Source organism: Pieris rapae, chromosome 20 (assembly GCF_905147795.1).
Source record: "Pieris rapae chromosome 20, ilPieRapa1.1, whole genome shotgun sequence".
Classification (NCBI taxonomy): domain Eukaryota; kingdom Metazoa; phylum Arthropoda; class Insecta; order Lepidoptera; family Pieridae; genus Pieris; species Pieris rapae.
Window position 1 is genome coordinate 5,208,910 of NC_059528.1, and position 23,438 is coordinate 5,232,347.

Consider the following 23,438-nt stretch of genomic DNA (forward strand, 5'->3'; position numbering starts at 1 on the left):
TAAAGTAAGTAGATTGCAAACGAATAAGTGTTTTAAGTTTCATAAAAAACAAATTAATATTTTATCCCTAATATAGTAAAATATCATATTATAAAAGCCAAGAGGTTGATTGCAAATGGTAAAAAAAGGGTATATAATAAACTCCAAAACGATTATATAAATGTTTGAAGGTCTACAGTCAGCAAAATGATAAATATTAAAGAAAAATTAATATTAATGAAACAAAAAAGTTTTCACCTCAAATTTTTGGGCAATTGAAGGTAGAGTTACCTAGTGAGAGTTAAAGAGCTTGCTGGTTTTCTGAAGATACATTGCTTTATAATGTCAACAGATTTTTAAACAATATATTAAATTCCGACGTTATATGAATAAATTGCTACAAAATTGCCAAACCACAACGCAATTTCAAGGCATAACTTAAATCATGTCAAGTATACAAGAGAACTTAGACGCAATACAATATTAGTTTTAGTGTAATTGTTTCCGGTCTTCTTACTCCTATTATATTAAATTTGATATTATAGAGGTTTTTCAATTTATATAAAATTGTTTATCGATTGATTAGCACTTACATCAGCAATTTGTTTATATATTATGAATAGTAAGTAATTAATGTTTATAGAATTTTTCGACAATGGAACGACTACTTACCTAATCATGAAATTATCACGTTTACAAGACCAGCTTTCGTTTATCTTGATTTAGAATACATTAATTAATTAAAACTAAGTAAAGTTTGTCAAATTCCATAGTTATTACGTATATAAATTTTTTGCTTTTTCTATGAAATTGTAAAGTTCAATCAAATATAAGGTACACAATATTTCAATTCGATAGACACTTAATTTGTTCAAATAACAAACAATGGTGTTGTAATAATTTTCATATTTTTCCTAATATATTTTTGATTAAACCAAAAATGGAATGGATGAGGACAAGAGGGTATTATTGTATTACACAATGGACAGTTCGACAGGCAAACAAAGACTTGGGTACCAAAGAAAGGGTTGGGTACACCACTGGAGTAAGACAGTTATAATCTCCAAATCAAACAGATGAAAGAGACATTTAGAGGAGACCAATTATTGTTAAACATTTCTTTATTTATGTTCTAATGTAATTATTTCCATATAATGTGGTATATGCAACAAATAAAATGAGTACTTCATTTAAGTTGATACAGCTGCCGGAATGCATGCCATGCAAGATAACCAAAAGTTGAGATAGTTTAAATATTTTCGAAATCGCGAAACGTCGAATGAGTTTAAAATCTAGTATTTATTAAAAAAATAAAGTATAAATGAATACTGCTTTGTATCGGTTATTACCGTATTTGAAATTATTAGTTAAGGTAATTAAAATATATAATATATTAAAAAATTACCTCCAAGTCTTCAGCATCAAGGCGCCATATGTCAGACAGAAGCCAACCTCCCTAAGCCAGACCCTGGCAGTACATGTAAATAGTGTTGGTCTTCCATACATCACCAACGTCGTGCAATAGATTAACAAAGCTCCCAATACGATCACCCTGAGCAGTGCTGGGCTGGCTGCTCTAACTACCTGTTGAGTTATTAATTTGGTAAACAAGTTCGATTACAAATTAGTCAGCGTAAGTCGTAGTAAGCGTAGTCAGCTTTAGCTTAACAGTAAATTTTTTGTCAAAAAAGTTAAAAATAGTTTGTGTCTATTATTAGACTAGAGATGTTGACTTATCAGAATGTAGTGAAAGGCTCCATTTCATCTTTCGTGTTCTCTGTCATATTTTTGAATATGCCTTGAAGTATTTAATTTAAAAAAATTAAAAATATTCGCGTTAGGTTGGCCTTTAAGTTAGAATATAGTTGTATCGTGTTATTAGAATTTGAATAAGGTTTTCTTATAATGATTGCATTTAAAATTCAAATTTAAGATATCACAAATACTATGATTAACATTATAAATTTATTTCAATTACTACTCACCCGAACATGTCCATACTTAATCGTGAACCAGATAATAAAAGGCAGACAGGATATCACAAGGCAGGCGAGTGTGAAAATCGTTGTTCTAGCTACCCAGTTAAGGGCCGCCACACATGGTGAACCGTCGATACAGGCCTCACAGCCTTCAGCGCAGGGCACGCAATGAAAGGCTGACTGTTGACCGTAAAGGCTCTGATACTGCTGCGAATCAAATAAATTATAAGTTGGCTTTTCAGTGAATGGAAAATAAAAAGCTCTAGGACAGCTTTTCCTAAAATTTTAGAAAATGGTCTAATATATCACAGTATGTTATACTAAAAAACCGCTGTGGTTTGTATTAATGTATCAAATATCTGTCTGTTTATGTAATAAGTGGAAACCACGTATAATCATGGTTTACTTCTGTCGTTAAATTCCCAAATAGATGCAGTTTACACAATGATCTAAATGTATTTTACGGCCAAGCCAAGAGTGACAAACTGCTTTTTAAATGTTAACTGTTAAACTAAAAACCTCATTCAATAAGAGGAGCAGTAAACAAAAGTATCGCTTAAAAATAAGGCCATTTAAGCCACAAGACTGCGACCACTTGGCGTCCAGCCAAATGCTTTCAATTGCCTCGTGTAACGATTATATCTACGAGCTACGTTGCAATGTAGAGGTAGTACAGATCGTAGCTCACTCGTAGCACGTGCTACGCGCGGATATGAATGTCCGTAGTTCGATCGAGGTTTGTTTTATATTTATTGTTGTTCAACATTATGTTTTTCCGCTGAACTTGAATATAAAATTGGAATATCGATATTTTCATTCATAAGATTTCCTACTGACTAATAACTATTATTTTATATAAAGATCTTAAAAATAAGTGTTTTTTTGCAAAAATGATTTAACCCAGAAAGTGTGTGCGTATTTTCTCTCGTGCAACGGTTCTCTTAAGCTCTCTAGCATTGTAATTACTAGCCTCACGTTGATCTGTTGTACATGATATACCTAATTAGAATGTGGTCTGTCTTTTATTGGCAAATCCAAACTAGCTAATTAAAGCTATATTCAAGTCCATTTCTCAATTTATATAAATAAATGCTTTAAATTTACAGTAAAGGCGGGCTGTGACGAACTGACAACCATTCTCCGACATTCTTTTGAGTTGATATTTTTTGTTATACAAAATGTTTCTAACCAGTAACTATTACATCATAGAGCAATTCTCATGGTAAGCGCTTTCCTTCCGTTCATTTATCCCACGGCAGAGACATACAAACATTGGAAGGTACTCACTGTTCGTCAAATCTAAATTCTTGCCACAATATAACAAAAAATGAGTGCAAGAAGACGGTTGCACTGTGGCTATTGGACCTAACCTATAAGGTTACCGAAAAAATACTAATCATAACTAAATAGTTGATTTCAATATTGTTCTATTCCTATATAATAAACTTCACAATGAGAATCTCGAAAGTGTGTTAGTCTAGTGAGTTCAGTGTACGACGCTCATCTCTGAGGTTTAAACCCCTGAGACCCAATAGACTTTTTATCTGTGCGAATTAGCACTCGTTCGTACGTTGGAGGGAAACATAAAGAAGAAACTGGCATCGCTGACTACTAAAGAGATGATAGCGCATGTCAGACACCAGATATAAAATAGAAAAAAACAAATGAATGCGAAACAGATACAGAAAGACAGATACGGATCGCTTGTACACTTATATTTTATTAAAAATCCTCTTTTAGAAACTGCATAAATGTGTACATCAAAAAATTATGTTTCTCATCCATTATAATTGTTTTGTTTTGATTAGATATTGTCTATATTTATTTAAAATTGTTTAGTACAAGCAACCATAGTAAAAATAATAAAAATAAAAAAGTTTGGTCAGGTTTCAATGCATAACTCAAATAACAATGCTTATTATTGACCTGAATATTTATAAAAACATTTAGCGTTTGGATTCGGTATTTATATTTTGTTCAAATTTCATTTTCATACGATTCAATTTTGGTAAAATATCTAAACATTTTTCTGAATTCATTAACCCATAATAATAGCGTACACGGTAGATATATTGGAATGTCTATTTCATAGATTGTTTTTACCATAGTGTTATTTGGCAGATAACATGTTTAGTATATTTTTTATAGAATAGGGGCAAACGGCAAGGAGGCTTATCTGATATAAAGTGATACCGCCGCCCATGGACACTCTCAATGCCAGGACTCGCGAATGCGTTGCGGGCCTTTTAAGAATTGTACAGCCTAAGTTAAATTGTTTCGTAAATACTCACTAAATGAGGCTAGGCAGTTAGATTACTCATATCTGAAGTTATATAACATAAGAATATAGAAAATATATAACATAAAAGCAAGCCCTGGCAAGACGTTAAATATCGTTAGTACCTGTAAATGTTTCTCGTATTCCTCTTCAATCACACTTCCATTGTAGTAGCGGTTTTCAGCTGTTGTATTGGGAAAATAGAAGCCTCGCCGACATACACAGCGATACGAGCCGCGACGGAAACCCAAACCTGGGACTGGCACACACTGTAATCAAATACAATAAAGTGAACTGTTGCCTTTAGATTTTCATTCGAAAAACTCAAAATATACTCTTTTCTGTCTTGGTGTGTTGGGCTAAACGTCAGGTTCTAAAACTCAGACTAAAAATTAAACTCAGAATTGTACTTTTGGTGCATTAGTGAACAGTTCACCAAAAGTATAATTGCGGATATTCGGTCTTTTAGTCAACAAATCGAAAATGACACAGAATACTCATCATCAATCAAACAGACGCCAAGATATGAAGGGTTATGGTGCCATTTATGTATGTATGTTTCGGTATATATTATGTTATTATTAGGTACTGGTATTATCTTATTGTATATAAGCGAATAATAAAGTCGAACTTCTTCCTTCCTCAGTCTTTAAAACTGACCTCACTTATGGATTATTAATTTCTAAACCTGAATATAAATATTTTGTATAAATTCTTGCTAGTGCGAAGATTAGCGACGGCATATAAGAGAATCAAAATCAAAAATGTTTCAGCCCCGCTTAGCGGATTACGGGACTCGATACGATTAAGAATAAGGATTTAAATTTTTTAAGTTATAGTTCTTTTGGCGCGTGATAATGATTAGAGTAAATTTTTACGATGCGCGCGCTCACCGTCACAAAAAAACCGACGCCCGGAATTTAGCTATAGTCAACATAACAGTGTTTTTGCGATATTTAAATTAACTTAATTTAACTAGATTATGGGTTATAATTAAACTTTCGTAACAAAACGTAGAATAAAATTTTTGAAAAGGTTTTTATTTTGTTACGCCAAAGAAGTATAACTTCTAACGCGTGTACACACACGTATACACACGTTTTTTTTATATTAAGATCCAGTTTAAAATAACAAACGCCAATGCTGAAACAACCCAAAAAAAATATGATTTTTCGTATGGGAAATATTGCATGCGTTTGATAGACAGAGTTTAAAGCGAACGACAGGACTGCATTGTTAAATAAAGGACATATGGATAGTAAATAATAATCCTGACGGATACCATCCACCAGATTGTATGAAATAGGCTTTAAAATTCACATTTACAAAAAATATACCATAACTTCTATGCATGGCAGCACTTGAAAATTTATATTAATACATATTTGTATATTGAATATATTTTTACAAAACCGAGCATTTTTAAGGCAGTTTCTCCGCACTACCAGTATGTTGTCGCTATCAGCTGCCCGCTACCCATCGAAGTATTTACGAACCAATTCGATGTAGGGTCCTTCTATAAAAGAGCGATTATAAAAAGCGCACCACCTGAGCAGTGGTATCTCTTAACATCAGATGGGCCTTTTGTTTGATTGCCCCCTGTTCTATAAAAAAAAACTTTCTTAGATAAATATCGGACACACGCGGGCGGAGTTTGGTATATTGTTAATGTTTTTTATATTGTCTACTAGCGGATCCGACAGACGTTGTCCTGTCTACACGTCTTTAATTTCAAAATTTCAATTTTTAATAAGCCATTTTGATGAAAATTATTATTCAAATGTTATGACAATATCTAACGATCCAGCACATGGTCACACACGATATAACACAATGATAACAAAACTTTTTTTAAATTTCGGGACAGACTAAAATTAAAATTCGAATATTATTTAAAATTTGACACTGCGATGGTAGCGCCGTCTGTCGGATCCAATGTAAAACATTCCAAAATCAACAACAACTAATAAATTGAAAATTAATTAAAAAAACATTGTCCAGCGGACAAAATTGTGAATCTAAACCATTCCCAGATCCCCTTGAACACACACAAAAAATTTCGTCTAAATCGGTCCAGTCGTTTAGGAGGAGTTCAGTCACATACACACGCATACAAGAAATATATATATTAAGATGTATTTCTTTAGTAGATGTATTCTCATCGACGTGTTTATGAGCATTAGTTTCCTTGGCAAGAGTTTTCCTAGCGAGAACGCCAAAGCCTCAATTTTATTGTGTAAATTAATTTCATTGTTGTTTTTTAATATTTTTTTTTATTTACTCACTGGCCTATAACCGACATGATTTCATCAATGTATCTTTGGGATGACACTGGCTGCCTAACAGTAATAAGTAAAAGCTTCAGCTCCTAGGACACCTCGTAGTAAAATATTGTAATAATCCTTTCACAGGTGTGTGAAAAAACCTTCAATACAAGACACACAATATTTTAGGAAAGTTTGCTCGAAGCCTACGCGTGCCAGGTTTGAATGAAAAATGGTTGGCGCATTTTCGCTTATCGAAAACCATTTATTAACTTTCCATTTAACGTGCTCTGTGGTAAAAAATTCCTTAAAAGCTATTTTGTTTTTGCTTCTGTTAACGTTTTGATATGAAGAAAAGCTTACAGTAATGAAAAAAACATAAAGATTTATTTTGACGACTGTAACTGCTAAAAGAGTTTTTTTTAGATTTAACCTAAGTACATATTATGCAAAACAGTCGCTTACAAATTATTTTCATTAATAAATTAAACATTTAATAATAATAAAATTGTGTATCTTGTTTCTAAAGGCCTGTATTCACTTTGATTAGTGCGAGTGCAAGTGATTAGTAATTGAGGATGATCAGTGCAGGATAGTGCAAGTAGAGTAAAATTCTTGTTTAGTGGCTCTGTTAAGTAAATCCGAAGCTAAACAATACAATGATATGTTTTGTCAGGCACGCTGCGAGTAAGGGGTTAGCGACGTGGCTACTGGCAGTTCGCAAAAAAATACTATAGTATATAAGAAACCCCTTCTAATCACGATACTAAGTCATGTTAAAAAGAGTGGCGGAGAGTTGCCAGTTCTTCTCTTCCGTTGCGTTTATACGCTTTTGTTTTGAGAACTGGCAGTAAATGTTAAATTAGAAGCATTTAATGCATATTTCTTTTTTGACGTTCATTATGTTACCTACATGAATAAATGATTTTAACTAATCACCTGCACTAATCGGTCGCAATCGTGTCGATGTTTTCTCCTAATCACTAATCACCTGCACTAATCAAAGTGAATACAGGCCTTAATGTTTAGGCGTGCGAAACTCGTACCTTAATTGTGCGTAAACATATAAAATGTGAATAAAATAAATGTGTAGTTTTATGAGTGCACTTGTCCGTATGGTGAAGAAAACAGGGAAAACCAGCATATTTTAAAACAAAAATCAACGTGTGCCAGGTTTATATGCTTCAAAAAAATATGGTCTATGGAACAAACGCAAAAGAGTTGTTGCCCAAAACCTATTGCCAAACATTGTCGGGACTGGTAATTAAGTCTTGGAGGTTGAAAGTTGGTTCCATCATAATATATTTCTTTATCATAAGACCAAGCACATAAATAAATAATAATAATAATCTTTATTTATTTCTCACAAAACTTCATACATGATAAGTTACAACTATTTCTTAATGTATGTAAATAATTGTCATTCTTCTTTTAAGGGATAGTTATTGTTTATGTGAGACTGATGCCTGCTAAAGGTTGGGCACCTTTGTTACAGGTCATCAGGCCTCCACCACTTCGGATCGACAAAAGATAATAAATAACAATAAATGTACCCACTTTGTAAACCGCACCTACTAAGTTAATATTACTTTAAAAGAATTAATTTTCTCAAAACTGTTAAGATACTTTTTGGGATATAAACGTTGAGCACTCGCTTGTATAAACAACTGTCGATCATTCATTGATATCTTTATGACAAACATCTAGGACAATATTGGATTCAATACCATTTCTAAAAGTCAAACTGAATGGATCAATACGGGATATTTGAAACAATATCGGGCCCCAATATCGTTCACAACTTCAGCTTATTGTATTAGCTTAGCGAAGTACCGACCGATTGTACTAGTTCAAATGTTGGCTGAGATGTGTATACTGGGAATTTTAATCCAGTTTATAATCAACTAGCAGAAAAGTAGAAAATCTCTTTGTGTCTTTTTTTATATAATCTTTAGGTCCTGGCCTCAGATTTTTGAATCTGTTTCATGATTTGATGACATGAGTCGCACGCTGAAGCCACTAGGCCAACACTGCTCTTCTTCCATAATATACTTAATAGTAAACTCCATAAGATTCTTTTTTGAATAAATATAGTTCTTGATATGTAAGAATAATAATCTAGTATCATATTATTTCCTTTGAATAGTTTACTACTATGTAATATAACAAAAACCTTAGCCACAGCAACACTTGGCCGAGTCTGCTAGTAAATAAATAAATCTTAAAGCTGTTGTACTTGTAGCTTGAAAATGAACGTTTAAAACGCTTGTCAAAAATACGTGCACAAATTTGCAACCATCCCACTGTCAATTTGGTACAATTGCATTTTACAATGTCGACATTGCAGTATTCAAATCCTAATTAGAGACGCTGCTATGTTTTTTGACTTGTGAATTTATAATTGACTTAAAAAGTCTTGTGAAAAGACTTTTTTATAGTATTTAATTTGTTTCATTGACATTTTTTACTTTTTGCTTTTCATGTGTCCAGTATCAGTTTAGTTTATTTTTGTTCCTGTTTAGTTTCTTCTTAATGTAATATTATTATTATTGCACTTCTTGCCTACCTTATTTAAAACATTATTTTTTTTTCTCACAGTGGTTGCCTGGAAGAGATACCTCGAAAGCAATAAGGCCGTCATTTGCTTTTCTTTATAGATAAGTTAATCAGCCTTGTGTGCTTGACATCTTGTTTTACAATATGATATATGGAATGTAATATCATAGGAGTCCCCATGCACAGCCGGTATTCTTACATACCATTACATTTTGAATATTGTCATTGCTATAAACCGTAAAAAAGAGAAAAATTTCGGCATGCGACTCTCATTCTTGAGGTTTGATGCCCGACTGTTCACCAATGGACTTTCTATCTATGGACTTTCTTCTACGCTGGAAGGATGAAGAAAACACCCCGATGAAACGGGCTTGCTTTAGACCTAAAAAGCCGACAGGCTCAGAGGAAAAGGTTGGACCGCCAGTTGTTTCATTTATAGAACGTAAAAACAGGTTAATTAATTTCAACAAAACTTTATATTATATTAGAAACGAAAACATCTTATTTCTAACATATACTTGTTCTTTTTGTTTTGTTATAAACATAAAACATCTTTATAAACTTTTGCAATCATTAGGGGCTGTGCTCATACGATATTAAGAAAGAAACAAAAACATTGATCAAGCAACATCCCTTCAATTACTTGCTAAAAAAAACATCGAAGAAATAACATTAAACAAATTACTTTGGTAAGCAGGATTAATGAGGCACTCCATTTAATAACTAATAACAAATAAATCAGTTGAACTACCTATGTACAAAAACCTATTTAGCTCTGGACCAAACATTTCAAGTCAATTTAATGTAAGTAGGTTAGCCTTCTGTGCCTGAAACGTTCCATCGACTTTTTGGGTCTAACATAAGCCGGTTTCCTTCTTACTTCACCCTAGCAATACATAGACAGAAAGTCCATTGGTGCACAGCCGGGGTTCGATTCATCCTCAGTGGTAAGAGTCGCTTGCTGAAGCCACTAGACCAACACTGCTCTATATTATGTGATTAAATTAATAGTCAATACGATGGGACTATAACTTTACGGAGATATCTTAGATGTATATCAGCTATTAGCTAGGATGGCGGGCTGTAAACAAAAGGCAGGCGATATCTCGATCACAGCCCTGGGAGTTTTATCTCAGCGGGAAGATAATTCCTGATAATTTCTTCAATTAGTGATGTGCCGAGATCACAGCTTAGCAGAGTTTATTTACTTAAGCGGTAAATCTCGACTAGATTAATCGGTCCTAAAGGTGAGATACATCTTGGCTTTTATAAATGTTACGTGTTAGTTAATTGAAGAAAACTATTTACTTGATTTTTAATTCAAACAGTTTTTGTTTTATATTGACTATTTTAAATTTGTTTCTTTTAATGATAATATACATTAAGTTAGATATTGCTTCGATTTGGTTTTCTATAATTAAATATATTTTAATGTAATATTGTGAGCATAAATTTTGTAATTTTTATGCAAAAATAAGCTAGTGAAGCTTTGATGTGAAAAAAATATATAGTTTTTAGAATAAACGTATATACGTAGCTATTTTATACATATTTTTAATGATCATATTCGGTATGAAAAATTTAAAATGTATTGTCTAAGTTCAATAAATATTTTGTATAATTTTGAAGTCGGTTCTTATTTGCTCAATAGTAATTATAAATATGTCATTGCATAATCCTTAATAGTAATATAGAGGCTTTCACATCACTAGTTCTTAAATAAATAGTCCCATTGTGGCAATCCGCCTGAAGTTAGCATCAATTCTTAGGCATCTTACGATGTACCCGGGGCCGTTTAGGGCAATAGACGAACTTCACTTAAGATATGAATTTAACGATAGTCTTTCTCAAACATTCATAGAAAATAAATCAAAACCGACAAAGGTTTAATTAAATATATACGGTATTTATTTTAATATTTAACTCCATAATTTATTTATCACTAACTTACAAAGTTATTTATTAAATTGATATAATGGATTTTGATATGATGGTGGGCGGCGATAACTGCCTTAAAAGGCTAAAAGGTATGGAGGGATGGACATGGCGTTATCAAATACATGTACAACCAACCCCCATATTTAATAGCAATGTAATAATATTCAGTAAATAGATTTTAATTAAAATAATTACAATCAACAGGCGCGTCCACACAGAGCGAGCCTCGCGAGGCATTTTCCGCGCGCGGCAAGCCCGAGCCTTCAGAGTGCGCACGGTAAACGACTGAAGGTGCCTTTGAGCAAGTAAAAAAGCCGACACTCGACGGCTCAGGCACTCGGTAGCTCGCCCGCGGCAGATCGCGCGCTTCTCTCAGCTAAGGCACGTCTACACTAACCGAGGCATTTGCCTCGCGAGGCTGCTTCCTCTGTGTGGGTGCGCCTGTTGATTAAATAATATTAATAGCAAAACTACTTTTGCTAGCAAAAATAAAAAAAACTTTATAGTTATAAAATATCAAACCTCTGTAGTTTTCTTCTTACACTTATCAGTACCGGCGAAGATATTCAGCTGCTTGGAGCCAGGCTTCAGAGGACACTGGTCAATATCAACGCGTCGCAAATCTATATCAATTCCACTTGTGCCTCTGGAAAAACACACGTTTAGTTATTATGAGCAGCTAATTTCTAATTATCTAACATAGTTGTATGAAACACTTAAGGCGGAAACACATTACTAAAACGCCCCGCGATCCGACACGAATCAAATTGTACTACTATGGCTAGAATCACACTTTGAACATCCGACGCGACTCCATGCAAGCACACGCCACCCGATCATTACATCGTTGTGTTGTCGATGGTGGCCACTCGACTCGATCGACTGATCAGTGTGCTTCTTGACAACACCAGACGCCACGTGTCAGTCGTTCTTCGCACGAATGTCACATACACACACATTATGCCATCAAAAGAAGAAAATACAGCAGTACAGGTAGAAGCTGGTAGAACAGTTTGAAAGCATTTAATGTCAATTTTGGTCATGTATATTATCAGATGTCTACCCAAATTTTGCATCAAATCTTCATAATCTTCATCTGACTTAAATTTATAGCATAATTAGCACACGATTATACACCTTCACTATTGTCATCACTACATATTATAAAACAAAGTCGCTTTCTCTGTCCCTATGTCCCTTTGTATGCTTAAATCTTTGAAACTACGCAACGGATTTTAATGCGGTTTTTTTAATAGATAGAGTGATTCAAGATTGAAAGGTTTGTATGTATAATAACATCCATGAAATAGTGGAGAAGTACTGTTATTTTTGAGGTTTCTAATGTGATGTCGTAAATAATTACATTTTTTCCGCTTACATTGCAAACCCAGGCTGAACCCTACAAGTTTTATCAAAATAATATACTAAGTATTGTACACATTGAAAAGGTCTACAGAAAAGTCCGTGATGGTATATGTCTATCGCTTATGGATAACCCACATTTTTATATACAACGTTCACAGATTTTCTGTAGTGTATTTAGTATCAGCATTGTACCCGTGCGAAGCCGGGGCGGGTCGCTAGTCTGAAATAATTCTGAATTTGCAAGCGAGTCGTGGTGTCGCGTGTTGGTAATGTGCACATCGGATTTTGACATGTTGTGTCGCGCGGCATTTTAATAATGTGTTTCCGCCTTTAATGTGCGGACTGGGAAAGTAGATGATGGGCAATCATACTGAATGTTATTTTGTCGGGAATCAAACATTTATTAATGCCCCGCAAATGTAGAATACCGATTTAAATTGTAAAACATTTAAGCAAATTGCATCCCGATTTGCATAAATTATTCATTATTTCATACTAAATTCTTGTGTTATTGTAAACTATTACCCGATTTAAAATAAAATGATTAAAAAAAAGAGAATTCAAAATCGTGAATCCACGATGCCCGTTATGTATTATGAGATAAACCTTACAAATTGTTTCGCGATCGTTCGACGAATTTATAGTTATTGTTAACATTGCACATATAAATTTTTAGCATAGATAAAGTTTATAGCAGTTTTCCAAATTCAAACATAAGTTTCTTGTATCACACCTAACATTGTTAGAATGGTTGTAAGTGAAAAGAGAAAAATTATTAGATTCGATTTTTGATTAGTGACGCACTAAGTAGGCTTAAAGGGTGACCATTGACAAATAGTAGAGATTAATAAGCAAACATGTCTAATTAATAAGAAATTTAAATTAATAAATATGACTTTTTCACCGATCAATCTCCTTCGTGCTTTCTCCATCTACACGACACTGGCGAAGTACCTTGTGTCCAGTTAGGACAAATTAAAGCCATTAAAGAAAAAAGAATTTCTTAATCTTTCCTAATTCATTCCGAATTCCTAATTCTTTCCTAATCTTAAATTTAATATCTAACAATCTGCCCGACTACAATAATTATGACGATAACTGACCCATATCTTCATTCAACTTAGCGCTGTTGTTACAAACTTGAAAATTGTGGTACTAAAACTTAATACTGAATCGGAATTGAATCAGAGGTATTTCCAGCTTAATCGAGTGAAATAACTTAGGTTAGCTTAGGTACGGAATAAAGTTTAAATACATGTAAGCTGGGATATAAATCAGAAATACAACTCAGGAGTGTGGTTTAATTTAACTGAAGCAGTTAGTGTCGCGAGTTCAGCTTGCGAGACCCGGTTATCCTGTAACGTTTAGTGTTTAGTGCAAGTCATGGACTTGTATGTTCGTGTATATTAACTATATTTTGCATGGTGTCAATAGTTATTAACATTATGATATATATAGAGAATATTTGTATTGTAAAAGCACTGAAAGGGGTCTTTTTTAAGATAAAAGTGATTTTTTATGTATTTATCAAATCAAATCAATCAAATAAAAAATATCTTTATTAATATAGGTAAACATGTACACTTATGAACGTCAAGAAAAACAAATTAAATTAATTGTAAGTTTACATTTACAACCAGTTCGCAAGTCAAGGGCGTAGAGCGGGTAAGAGGAACTGGCAGTAAATGTAATATTAGAACGTCAAAAAAAAGAAATATACATTAAATAATGTATGTATCTTTTTTTTGACGTTCATAAGTGTACATTAAGTTTTCTAAATAAAAAAAGTAATGAAATAATACGAAGTTAAAAGTTTTGGATCTATGAATCATCGGTTAAATAAAAGACGAATTATGTCAATAGTGTTGTATGCGATAGTCTTTTTGTATAATGATTTGCTATTTTAATAGAGTACCGAGAATTTTTTTACACCCTCTATCTTCTTTGTCGAAGTGTAGAGATGTCTATAGAACCAAAGTTAATGACGTGGAATAAGTGATACCTGTATCTTATATTCCATAATAAACTTATTTATATTTAGCTTTGATTGTCATGAAACACATCATAATTGAAACTTACACGAAAGGAACGTAGTAATAACTTGTACCACACCCATTTGACCCCTCTCAATGACAGATCATGCAAAGTAACATTAACTAGAAAAACGCGTCGTTTAGTCATTTAAATAAAGGGTTTAGATGAATCACATACCCAGATACAAAGACTTTTGCAAGTATCTCTATAAATAAGAATGTAGGGTTATTTGAGTTTTACAACTGACCTATTTGCTATTTAAATGTAGAAAAGTGGTTGGTAGCACATGTTACATATTTTAATTGTATTATGTGTGTGTGTGTGTGTGTGGGGACTCCATTTCCGCAATTAGACTAACAGACTAACAGACTTAACAGGTCCGTTGTGCGTGATTAAATTGTATTATATTCAGTGTAAATATATATATAAGACATTCGAATAAATGATTCAAGGTATCATTTAGTGAGCAAGATCTTAGTTCCTTTCTTATATAACGGTTATCGGTATTCGTCATTTTATTTTGTATTTAATAGAAAATTACACTACAATTAATTATAATACAGATGTAAACAGACTTACTTATTCTATAAAAGCATTCTTAAAAATGTATGAGTATTTGCGGGTAGAAAAAAAACAAGGGATCTTGGAAGAACGACGTTTACAAAAATATAATGTTTAAGTTAATATACTTCTTTTAATCTAAATCGTAATGTTTGTATAAAATAATTTCGACAATAACGTGTAACCTCTTTAGGTCTTGGCCTCAGATTTCACAGTCTGTTTCATGATCATTTTTAAATGTAATAGGCAAGTTGAAGAAGGTGATTAGCCTCCAGTGCCTGATAAACGTCGTCGACTTTTTGAGTCTAAGACATGTCGCTTTCCTCACGATGTTTTCCTTCACCGTTCGAGCAAATGTTAAATACGCAAATAGAAAGATTGGTGCACAGCTGGGGATCGAACCTACGACCTCTGGTATGATAGTCGCACGTTGAAGCCACTAGGCCAACACTGCTGTAAACTTTTAAAACAGCATATATATTTTAACTTTTTTTGTGATAAGATGAATTATTGATCCTGTAATGTTAATATATAATCTTAGTAAATTAGCTTCAGAACGCTGTAATATTATTTTATAATATATATATATATATATATATATATATATAAACTGAAACATCAATACGATTAAACATATTTAATTAAATTCATACAATCCACGATATCTTATTAAACATTTTCAAACCCACTCATTTGTTGCAGTTTTTATTTTCAGTATATTTTTACACACGTTTTCTTTATAGTTACTTAGTTGGTGAATAGTAGCTTTGGTTACCATAGAAACAGTTATCGAATTGTTTCAATCGAATCGAATTCCCTGGGTAGTAGACGAAGTCGAAATGAAGGAGTCTTGGTTACAAAAATATTTACCTATAATTCGTAGACGTTCAGAAAGCCTTAGTAAGGTATTGGTATTATCTTATCGTACCATTCTCGCGTACGTATAAATTCACTTTCGCTTCTAATAAAGTAATAAAAAAGTAAAAGCATCTAATTACTTTTTTGTATCTGAAAGAATATTTGATAAAAATGTACAACTAATAAATCTAAAAGCTTAACCTAATCAAACATCAAGAGATCTTGATTTATAGCTAAGACGTTTCAGACATCTATAGAATTTAATAGTGACTGACGATCTTTGTTATCAAAGTTAACGAACTAAATAAAATATAATAAAATAAAAATCTGTTTATCCATTTTAAGTAAAAATTATCTTAGGGTTCCCAGCTCTTCCATAATATAAAAAAAAATCAGTGGCGCTACAACCTCTTTAGGTCTTGGCCTAAGATTTCTGAATCTCTTTCATGATCATTTTTAAATCTAATAGGCAACTAGGTGATCAGCCTCCAGTGCCTGACACACGTCGTCGACTTTTTGGGTCTAAGACATGTCGCTTTCCTCACGATGTTTTCCTTCACCGTTCGTGCAAATGTTAAATTCGCACATAGAAAGAAACTTCATTGGCACAGCCGGGGTTCGAACCTACGACCTATTGTATGAGAGTCGCATGCTGAAGACACTAGGTAAACTACATAAGATTCTTTATTGAATAAATATAGTTCTTGATGAATGATGTGAGGATAATAATCTAGTATCATATAAATAGTAAAAGCATAGTGATATGGCAAAATCTATAACAGTTTATACAAAAAACCTGATTGATTTAGTTTTGTAAACATGGGGAAGAATCTGTAATCTATTTATTACAATGAATAATTGTGTTTGTTCCAGAAATGCATTTTGGTTTAGTACTTTATTCACAAGTTTTACGTTATTATTCTGGTAATCGGAATTCATTCATCCATTATTCCATCAGTCATGAAAAGAAATCTGAAGAACATCTGATTTTTTATACAAAAATTTTTCAATATTACTAATCAAACCTGATGTTTTGTGTTCAAAATAAAATATCTTTCATTTATACATGTTAAAATATTGTCATTTAATCTGCTAATATTTTTTGAACACATCGCTTGTTTTAGGGATTTATTATATCATAATTCTTAATATTTGAGAGCGTGTGTTCCGTTATTTATGTAACAGCTCTTGTTAATGTTTTATTCATCAAACAATTTATTATTTTTATGATCCAACTCTTCATTGTTCGCTATGACGGAGCGAGTTATTATTTACCAATTATTCCTATATTATATAGGCTTAACTATGCTAAGTCGTTACGATAATAAGATACCTCGTTTCCACGAATTCTTTAACGAAATGTCTTCAATAATGTACACTAGACCTTTAAAATACAGCTTGTTTAAACACTTATTTATTAGTGAATGAATGCTGCCATGCCAATAGCACTAGTAATGTCAATAAACTAAATTTAGGCAAATTATTTTTAAAAGAAGCCTCCCGCGGAGTATTGTAGTTGTGTTTTTCGATAACACGATATATTCGACAACAACCGATTATTGTAAAGATTTCACAAAAGCTGTCTAAAAGGTATTTGTTAGGTTGTTTTTGGTTGGGTAAAAATAAACGAAATCCACTTGTAATAAATTCGCATTACTATCCGATAAAATCTTAAAATATATAAATCTAATGTCACGGTGGTTGTCCGCGATAGACTCTTAAACTACTTAATCAATTTTAAATTAAATTGGCACACCGTGAGCCGTCTGATCCAACTTAAGAGATAGGATAGTTTAGATCTTTAATTATAATCGCAATATTATTTTATTGCAAATATTTGTTTATTATTTGATACAGATGGCGCTGTTTTTAAAAGTACCAACGTTTCACATAAGATCTCCTACCGTTTCCCTTGAACAGTTAAACTTCTATGTAATATAACAAAAACCTTAGCCACAGCAACGCTTGGTTGCAGAGTCTGCTAGTTGTATATAAATGTAGCTTAAATTTTTGTTCAAATATAATATATGAAGGGTATCTCAGCGCCGATTTTTAAACTTTAATCACCAATTTCTCTGTAACCCGCGGGGCTAGCAAGGAGCGAATTTTTTAATCGCTATCGCAGTGCTCAAACGCAGAACTCGCGTACGCTGTAGAGGTGCACTTTTGCCTTTATATTCAAAATAAGTTTATACATTACATTTTTTTTTTGACGTGACAATGTCTTATAATTCGATGGAGCCGGCTGCACGCACGAAAAACATGACGCATGCGGCGTTGCCTCTGTTAAATTTAAGGCTTGAAGTGCAAGCGAGAGCGAGGACCGACCGACAAAGAGGCACAATCTACCCGAGGCTACGTTCGGCAGCGTTCGTTAGTTAAAAAATTGACAATTGTATTTATGAGTACAAATTAAGTAACTTGATCAATTCAATTGTGATTTCTATTTATTCGATCTCTATATCTATATATATAAAAGAAAGTCGTGTTAGTTACACCACTTATAACTCAAGAACGAAAGAACAGATTTGAGTGAAAATTGGTATGGAGGTAGCTTAGAGCCAGGAGACGGACATAGGATACTTTTTATCCCGTTCGACAGCGTTCCCGTGGGACTTGACATGAAACGTCAGTCACTATAAAAAGTGGTATAACAAATAAGAATCAGACTTGGAATAATAAAACGCAAATGATAGCTATGTAATTGACGTATAATGACAGCTATGTAATGACGTATATATGACAATTTGATATTTGTAAGAAATCAATATTCAAAATATTTCTATTAAATAAATACGTTTAATTATTTTTACAATTTACAATTTAATTATAATGATAGTGCTATTGCCCATTCGTATAAACAGTGAAGAGAACTATAAAACTCGGTATGGTCGTATGTATACAGTTCATCCAAAGAATGATGAATGTTTCTATTTGTTGTTGTTGTCGAATGACGCATTTAATCGAGTAAAGGAAGTTTATGATACTTTAATGAAGGCAAACGATGATGAAAATGGTGGTTTATATTTCCTAGGTGCCCTTGGTGGAACTGGCAAGACATTCCTCATGTCATTAGTTTTAGCAACTGTTCGGGCGAGATCCAACATAGCGGTTGCAGTTGCTTCTTCTGAAATAGCAGCCACATTGTTAGAAGGATGCCGTACGGCTCATTCAGAATTAAAATTACCGTTAAATCTTCAAACTATTGGAGAACCAACGTGTAATATTGCAAAACACTCAGCAATGGCCAAAGTTTTAGCGGCATCGAAAATCATCATCTGGGACGAATGCACAATGGCGCATAAACGTGCATTGGAAGCACTTAACCGAACATTAAAAGATTTACGCAATGAATCGAGATGTTTTGGAGGAGCAATGATTTTACTGTCTGGCGATTTCCGCCAAATACTGCCAGTAATTCCAAGATCTACGGCTGTCGACGAAATAAACGCTTGCCTCAAATCGTCAAATCTATGGCGCTATGTGACGAAACTGCAGCTGACAACAAACATGAGAGTTACATTGCTTACTGATAAAAAAGAAGAAAAAGAATAAAGATGTAGATGACCTGAACTACATAATGGTATGCGTTTGGCGGTTAGAAAATTGAAGAACAATGTAATTTACGCTACGATAATGATAGGAAAATTCAAAGGTGAGGAAGTTCTTATTCCGAGGATCCCGATGATCCCAACCGATATGCCGTTTGAATTTAAAAGACTTCAATTTCCGATACGTCTTGCATTTGCCATGACCATCAACAAATCACAAGGCCAATCCTTAAAAGTTTGTGGTTTAAATCTAGAACATTCATGTTTTTCCCATGGTCAATTATACGTGGCATGTTCACGGGTCGGAAGACCATCAGCGTTGTTTGTTTTTGCGCCTGATAATAAAACAAAAAATGAAAAAATGTGTATCACAAGGTACTTAAGTGAAGAGCAACCTATGTACTAAAATACAGAAATAATAATGAATGATTAATGTAGGTATTTAATTTTTTTGTATTTTTTCCAATAAAAAAACCCAAACTGCTTATTTATTGCCATTAAGGCGGAACAAAGTTCGCCGGGTCAGCTAGTATATCCATATAGAGTACCTATCAAACAAATATAATTTAAATTTTCTTTTGAAAAATGCAACCATTCCATCAGTATTTTCTTATGACGTTGTCACGTTCAACTATCGTCAGTAAAACGACTTTACAGAAAACCGACTTTGTAAAAGGCACACTAACAAAACACATCCAAACATTTACATGACACAAAAAACAAGACAAAACACATGCATGTGCATCAATGACAACACACTAAATTTATACGGAAACAATACAATGATAAAGAGAAAATAACCTAAACATTAAAAGTAATATACAAACTGGATTAAAAAATACATATGTGCAATCTAAACATTTTGATATATTTCTACTGTGTAACTAATGGTCACGCATCAACATATATTATTACATATATACAGTTAAATTTAACACTTAAACTTACTTGAAAAAATAAGTGCCGTTGTTGTATCCGAAGAAAGGTACCGTATATGTCAACATCCATATGTTACCGCCACCGCAGTCATAGTACGGCTTCGACCACTTGCCATCTTCATACGTAACAGCCAGAATCTCGTCTTCCTCGCGTTCTGTGTGTGTTGTGTCGTTGAATGTATATGTGTTGTAGCCTGAAAACGAAACATAAATTCATTTGATAGGAAACAAACGGGTAATAAAATGCGAAGTGACTCTCATAACTCATGGAGACCTGGAGATGTATTTTCAATAATTACGGACGTTATATCGTCCCTTAGAGCTCGTCTGGTCTATTATACACATAAGACATCGTCATTGCTTTCCACAAATTGACTGTGTTCATTAAGTTCATGGCCATCAATGTTTTTCTATGTAAAACCTTACTCTTAGTCAAATTAAACACTCTTTCAGAAAATTTTTCTTTTTAATTTAAGTATTTTTTTAAAATTTGGACTTTTTATTAATTTATTTTTAATCGATTAAAAGTGGACAACATATTATTAACACATCTAAAACATAAACTAACCTTTTAATATAATAAATAAAATATATATAAAAGGAGCCCTTTAGGCAAGGTTCCGAAGATACTGGCAGCGTTCTCCCATTGAATAGCTAGACTAATTCTTTGTCCAAGCTGCCAGCTCTTCGGTCTTCTGTGATGTCGACTAACCTTTTTCTATTTCCTTAAAAAATCTTATAGGAATAGGACTCCATGGACCAAGGGTCTTGACACCGGATTGCACAAAATCATATTCGGAGCCTAGACCCATGTATTTGCATGCTCTAGTTTCTTCAGCCGTATCACGCCATCGTCTCTTGCTCAAGTAGACTTGGCACATTGACAGTGGAAAGGGAGTTAAGATAGTTTAAAGGGAGAACGAAGAAGCTACCTTGCACAAAGAATTAGTCTAGCTATTCAAAGAGCTGCTAGTATCTTCGGAACCTTGCCTAAAGGGACTCCTTTTAATAATATTTTTTAATAATTAAATTTTAAGGTTAGTTATTAGATATATTTTTAGTTTGTAATTGTATATTAATATAATTAAATGTATAAGATAGTTTCTGCCGCGCACCACCACTATATGGAACCAACTGCCCAATGAAGTACACTTTTCCGAAACAATTCGACTAAATGTCGTTTAAAAAAGATCATACCAATTCTTACAAGGTCGGTGACGCAGTCGCGATGACCTCTGGTATTCAAAACAATAATAAACATCACGCACTATCATTCATATTTCGTTAATTTCTTTCCTCATATTCATATCTTATTAACGCAACGGAAAAACCGAATAAATTGTTTTCTAGTTTTGATATTTAATGGAATTCACTGTAACAATCAAATTGTTAATATTGAATAACTCATTTTCATAAAAAATTTTTAGTTTGGCAATACAGATTTTATTTAGTATTCGGTTTTTAAAATTAAGGATTTAAGAGTAGATTGAACGCTATAATATGTAGCTTAGCCATTCTACGTGAAATGCGTTACATATAATTATTATTTTTTAAATAAATGCAGAAAAATATGTTCTATGTGTTTGCATTACAATACGTATACTAAAGAATTGCTGATTTTCTTTTCTGCTTTTAGTACTAAAAATATGGTAATCTTATTTTATTTTACTGTGAACTTGTCTTATCTTGTATAGTGCTTATAGTATATGCTTAAAATTGTATTTTGTAATTTCTATTGTTTGCACTTATGTCTACTTAAATTGTCATACATTTTAAATAGAAGATTTTATAAAATTATCTGTAGATTTAGTACTATGTATCATGTTGTAGACTTAATAATAAACCATTTAATTAGCAAACAATTTGGTACGTCTAAATAATAAGGATGTTTTAAACAATTATTAATTTGGGGAAAACTCACATCACACTAAACCAGTGGGAGCCCTCCTTCCATTTTAGGTATATCATTAATGTTGAAATATATATTTTTAAATTTAATATTATTCATTAATTTAAGGAAAATCGGGCAAATAGGTCTAAATAATAAGGATGTTTTAAACAATTATTAATTTGGGAAAAACCCACATCACACTAAACCAGTGGGAGCCGTACTTCCATTTTAGGTATATCATTAATGTGGAAATATATATTTTTAAATTTAATATTATTTATTAATTTAAGGAATATCGGGCAAATAGAAGTTACAATTCTAAAGTTTACCATTTGACTAGTACTTTAATACAAATAACATAAGTAATCATGTATGTATATATATTTTCATGTACGAAACTATGGTGGCTATATTCTCTATTATGACTAAACTTGACTAAATGTCCTATAAACCCTAGTTGGGGCAGAGGGCGTCACTGAGTCCTCATCGCGTTTTGAGCCTCGCATTTCACCTCGCTCCAAGTCTTTTCGGCTCTCCTTGCCTCATCTGCAACGGTACGACTCCAAGTATGCATGAGACAGCCATACTTCCGCTTTCCATATCTTCAATTTAGTATAGGAGTATGACAACATTTTTACATGTCTATGAGTACTTCTAAGAAATACATATATAAGTACAACACAAACTTTAATTTGGATTAATTTGGGTATATTCCCTTATGTGATACAAACTATATAATACATCTTATATGAATATATTATTTTAAAAATCACGCCTATTCATTTATATCTATCGCAAAATAGGTCGCGGTACAATTATTTGCCACACTTCTGCTACCGACAGGTTAAGTTTATCAAAGCATGGCCAATAAAGTCGCTGGACGTTGCATTTAGACCGCAGTAGTAGTGGATCTTACAACATGAATCGCGTTGTACTACTGGCGTTTCTTTATACTGCGATAAGTAGCTACTGTAAGGCATGTTCATGGCCGCATAATCATCGCAGTACCATCCTACATGAGAGACATGTTAGAAGACACTTCGAGCGCTTGGCTAAGAAAGTGATATATGGCGAAGAAGCGTATAACTCTCACTGCAATGTGGTCTTCAACAACGTTCAAGAAATGTACACTGATGATTCGTATATATTAATATACTCGCCTGGTTTTGCAGCAACAGACGTCACTTTGCAAGTCAAACATAGAATGATAAACACAATAATAAAAGGCAATGGTCAAGAATTCAAT

At 33.0% G+C, this 23,438-nt stretch overlaps 1 protein-coding gene across 1 annotated transcript in view; it reads right to left on the minus strand.

Annotated features, from left to right (window-relative positions):
- The window catches only part of LOC110993646 (probable G-protein coupled receptor CG31760), a 65,398-nt gene that overhangs the window by 27,693 nt on the left and 14,267 nt on the right, over positions 1-23,438 (minus strand). The window contains exons 2-6 of the mRNA XM_045632629.1: positions 20,312-20,495; positions 11,517-11,640; positions 4,362-4,505; positions 1,965-2,165; positions 1,385-1,563 (exon numbers count right to left, since the gene is read on the minus strand). Coding sequence (XP_045488585.1) covers positions 1,385-1,563; positions 1,965-2,165; positions 4,362-4,505; positions 11,517-11,640; positions 20,312-20,495 — 832 coding nt within the window. The remainder of the gene's footprint in view (positions 1-1,384; positions 1,564-1,964; positions 2,166-4,361; positions 4,506-11,516; positions 11,641-20,311; positions 20,496-23,438) is intronic.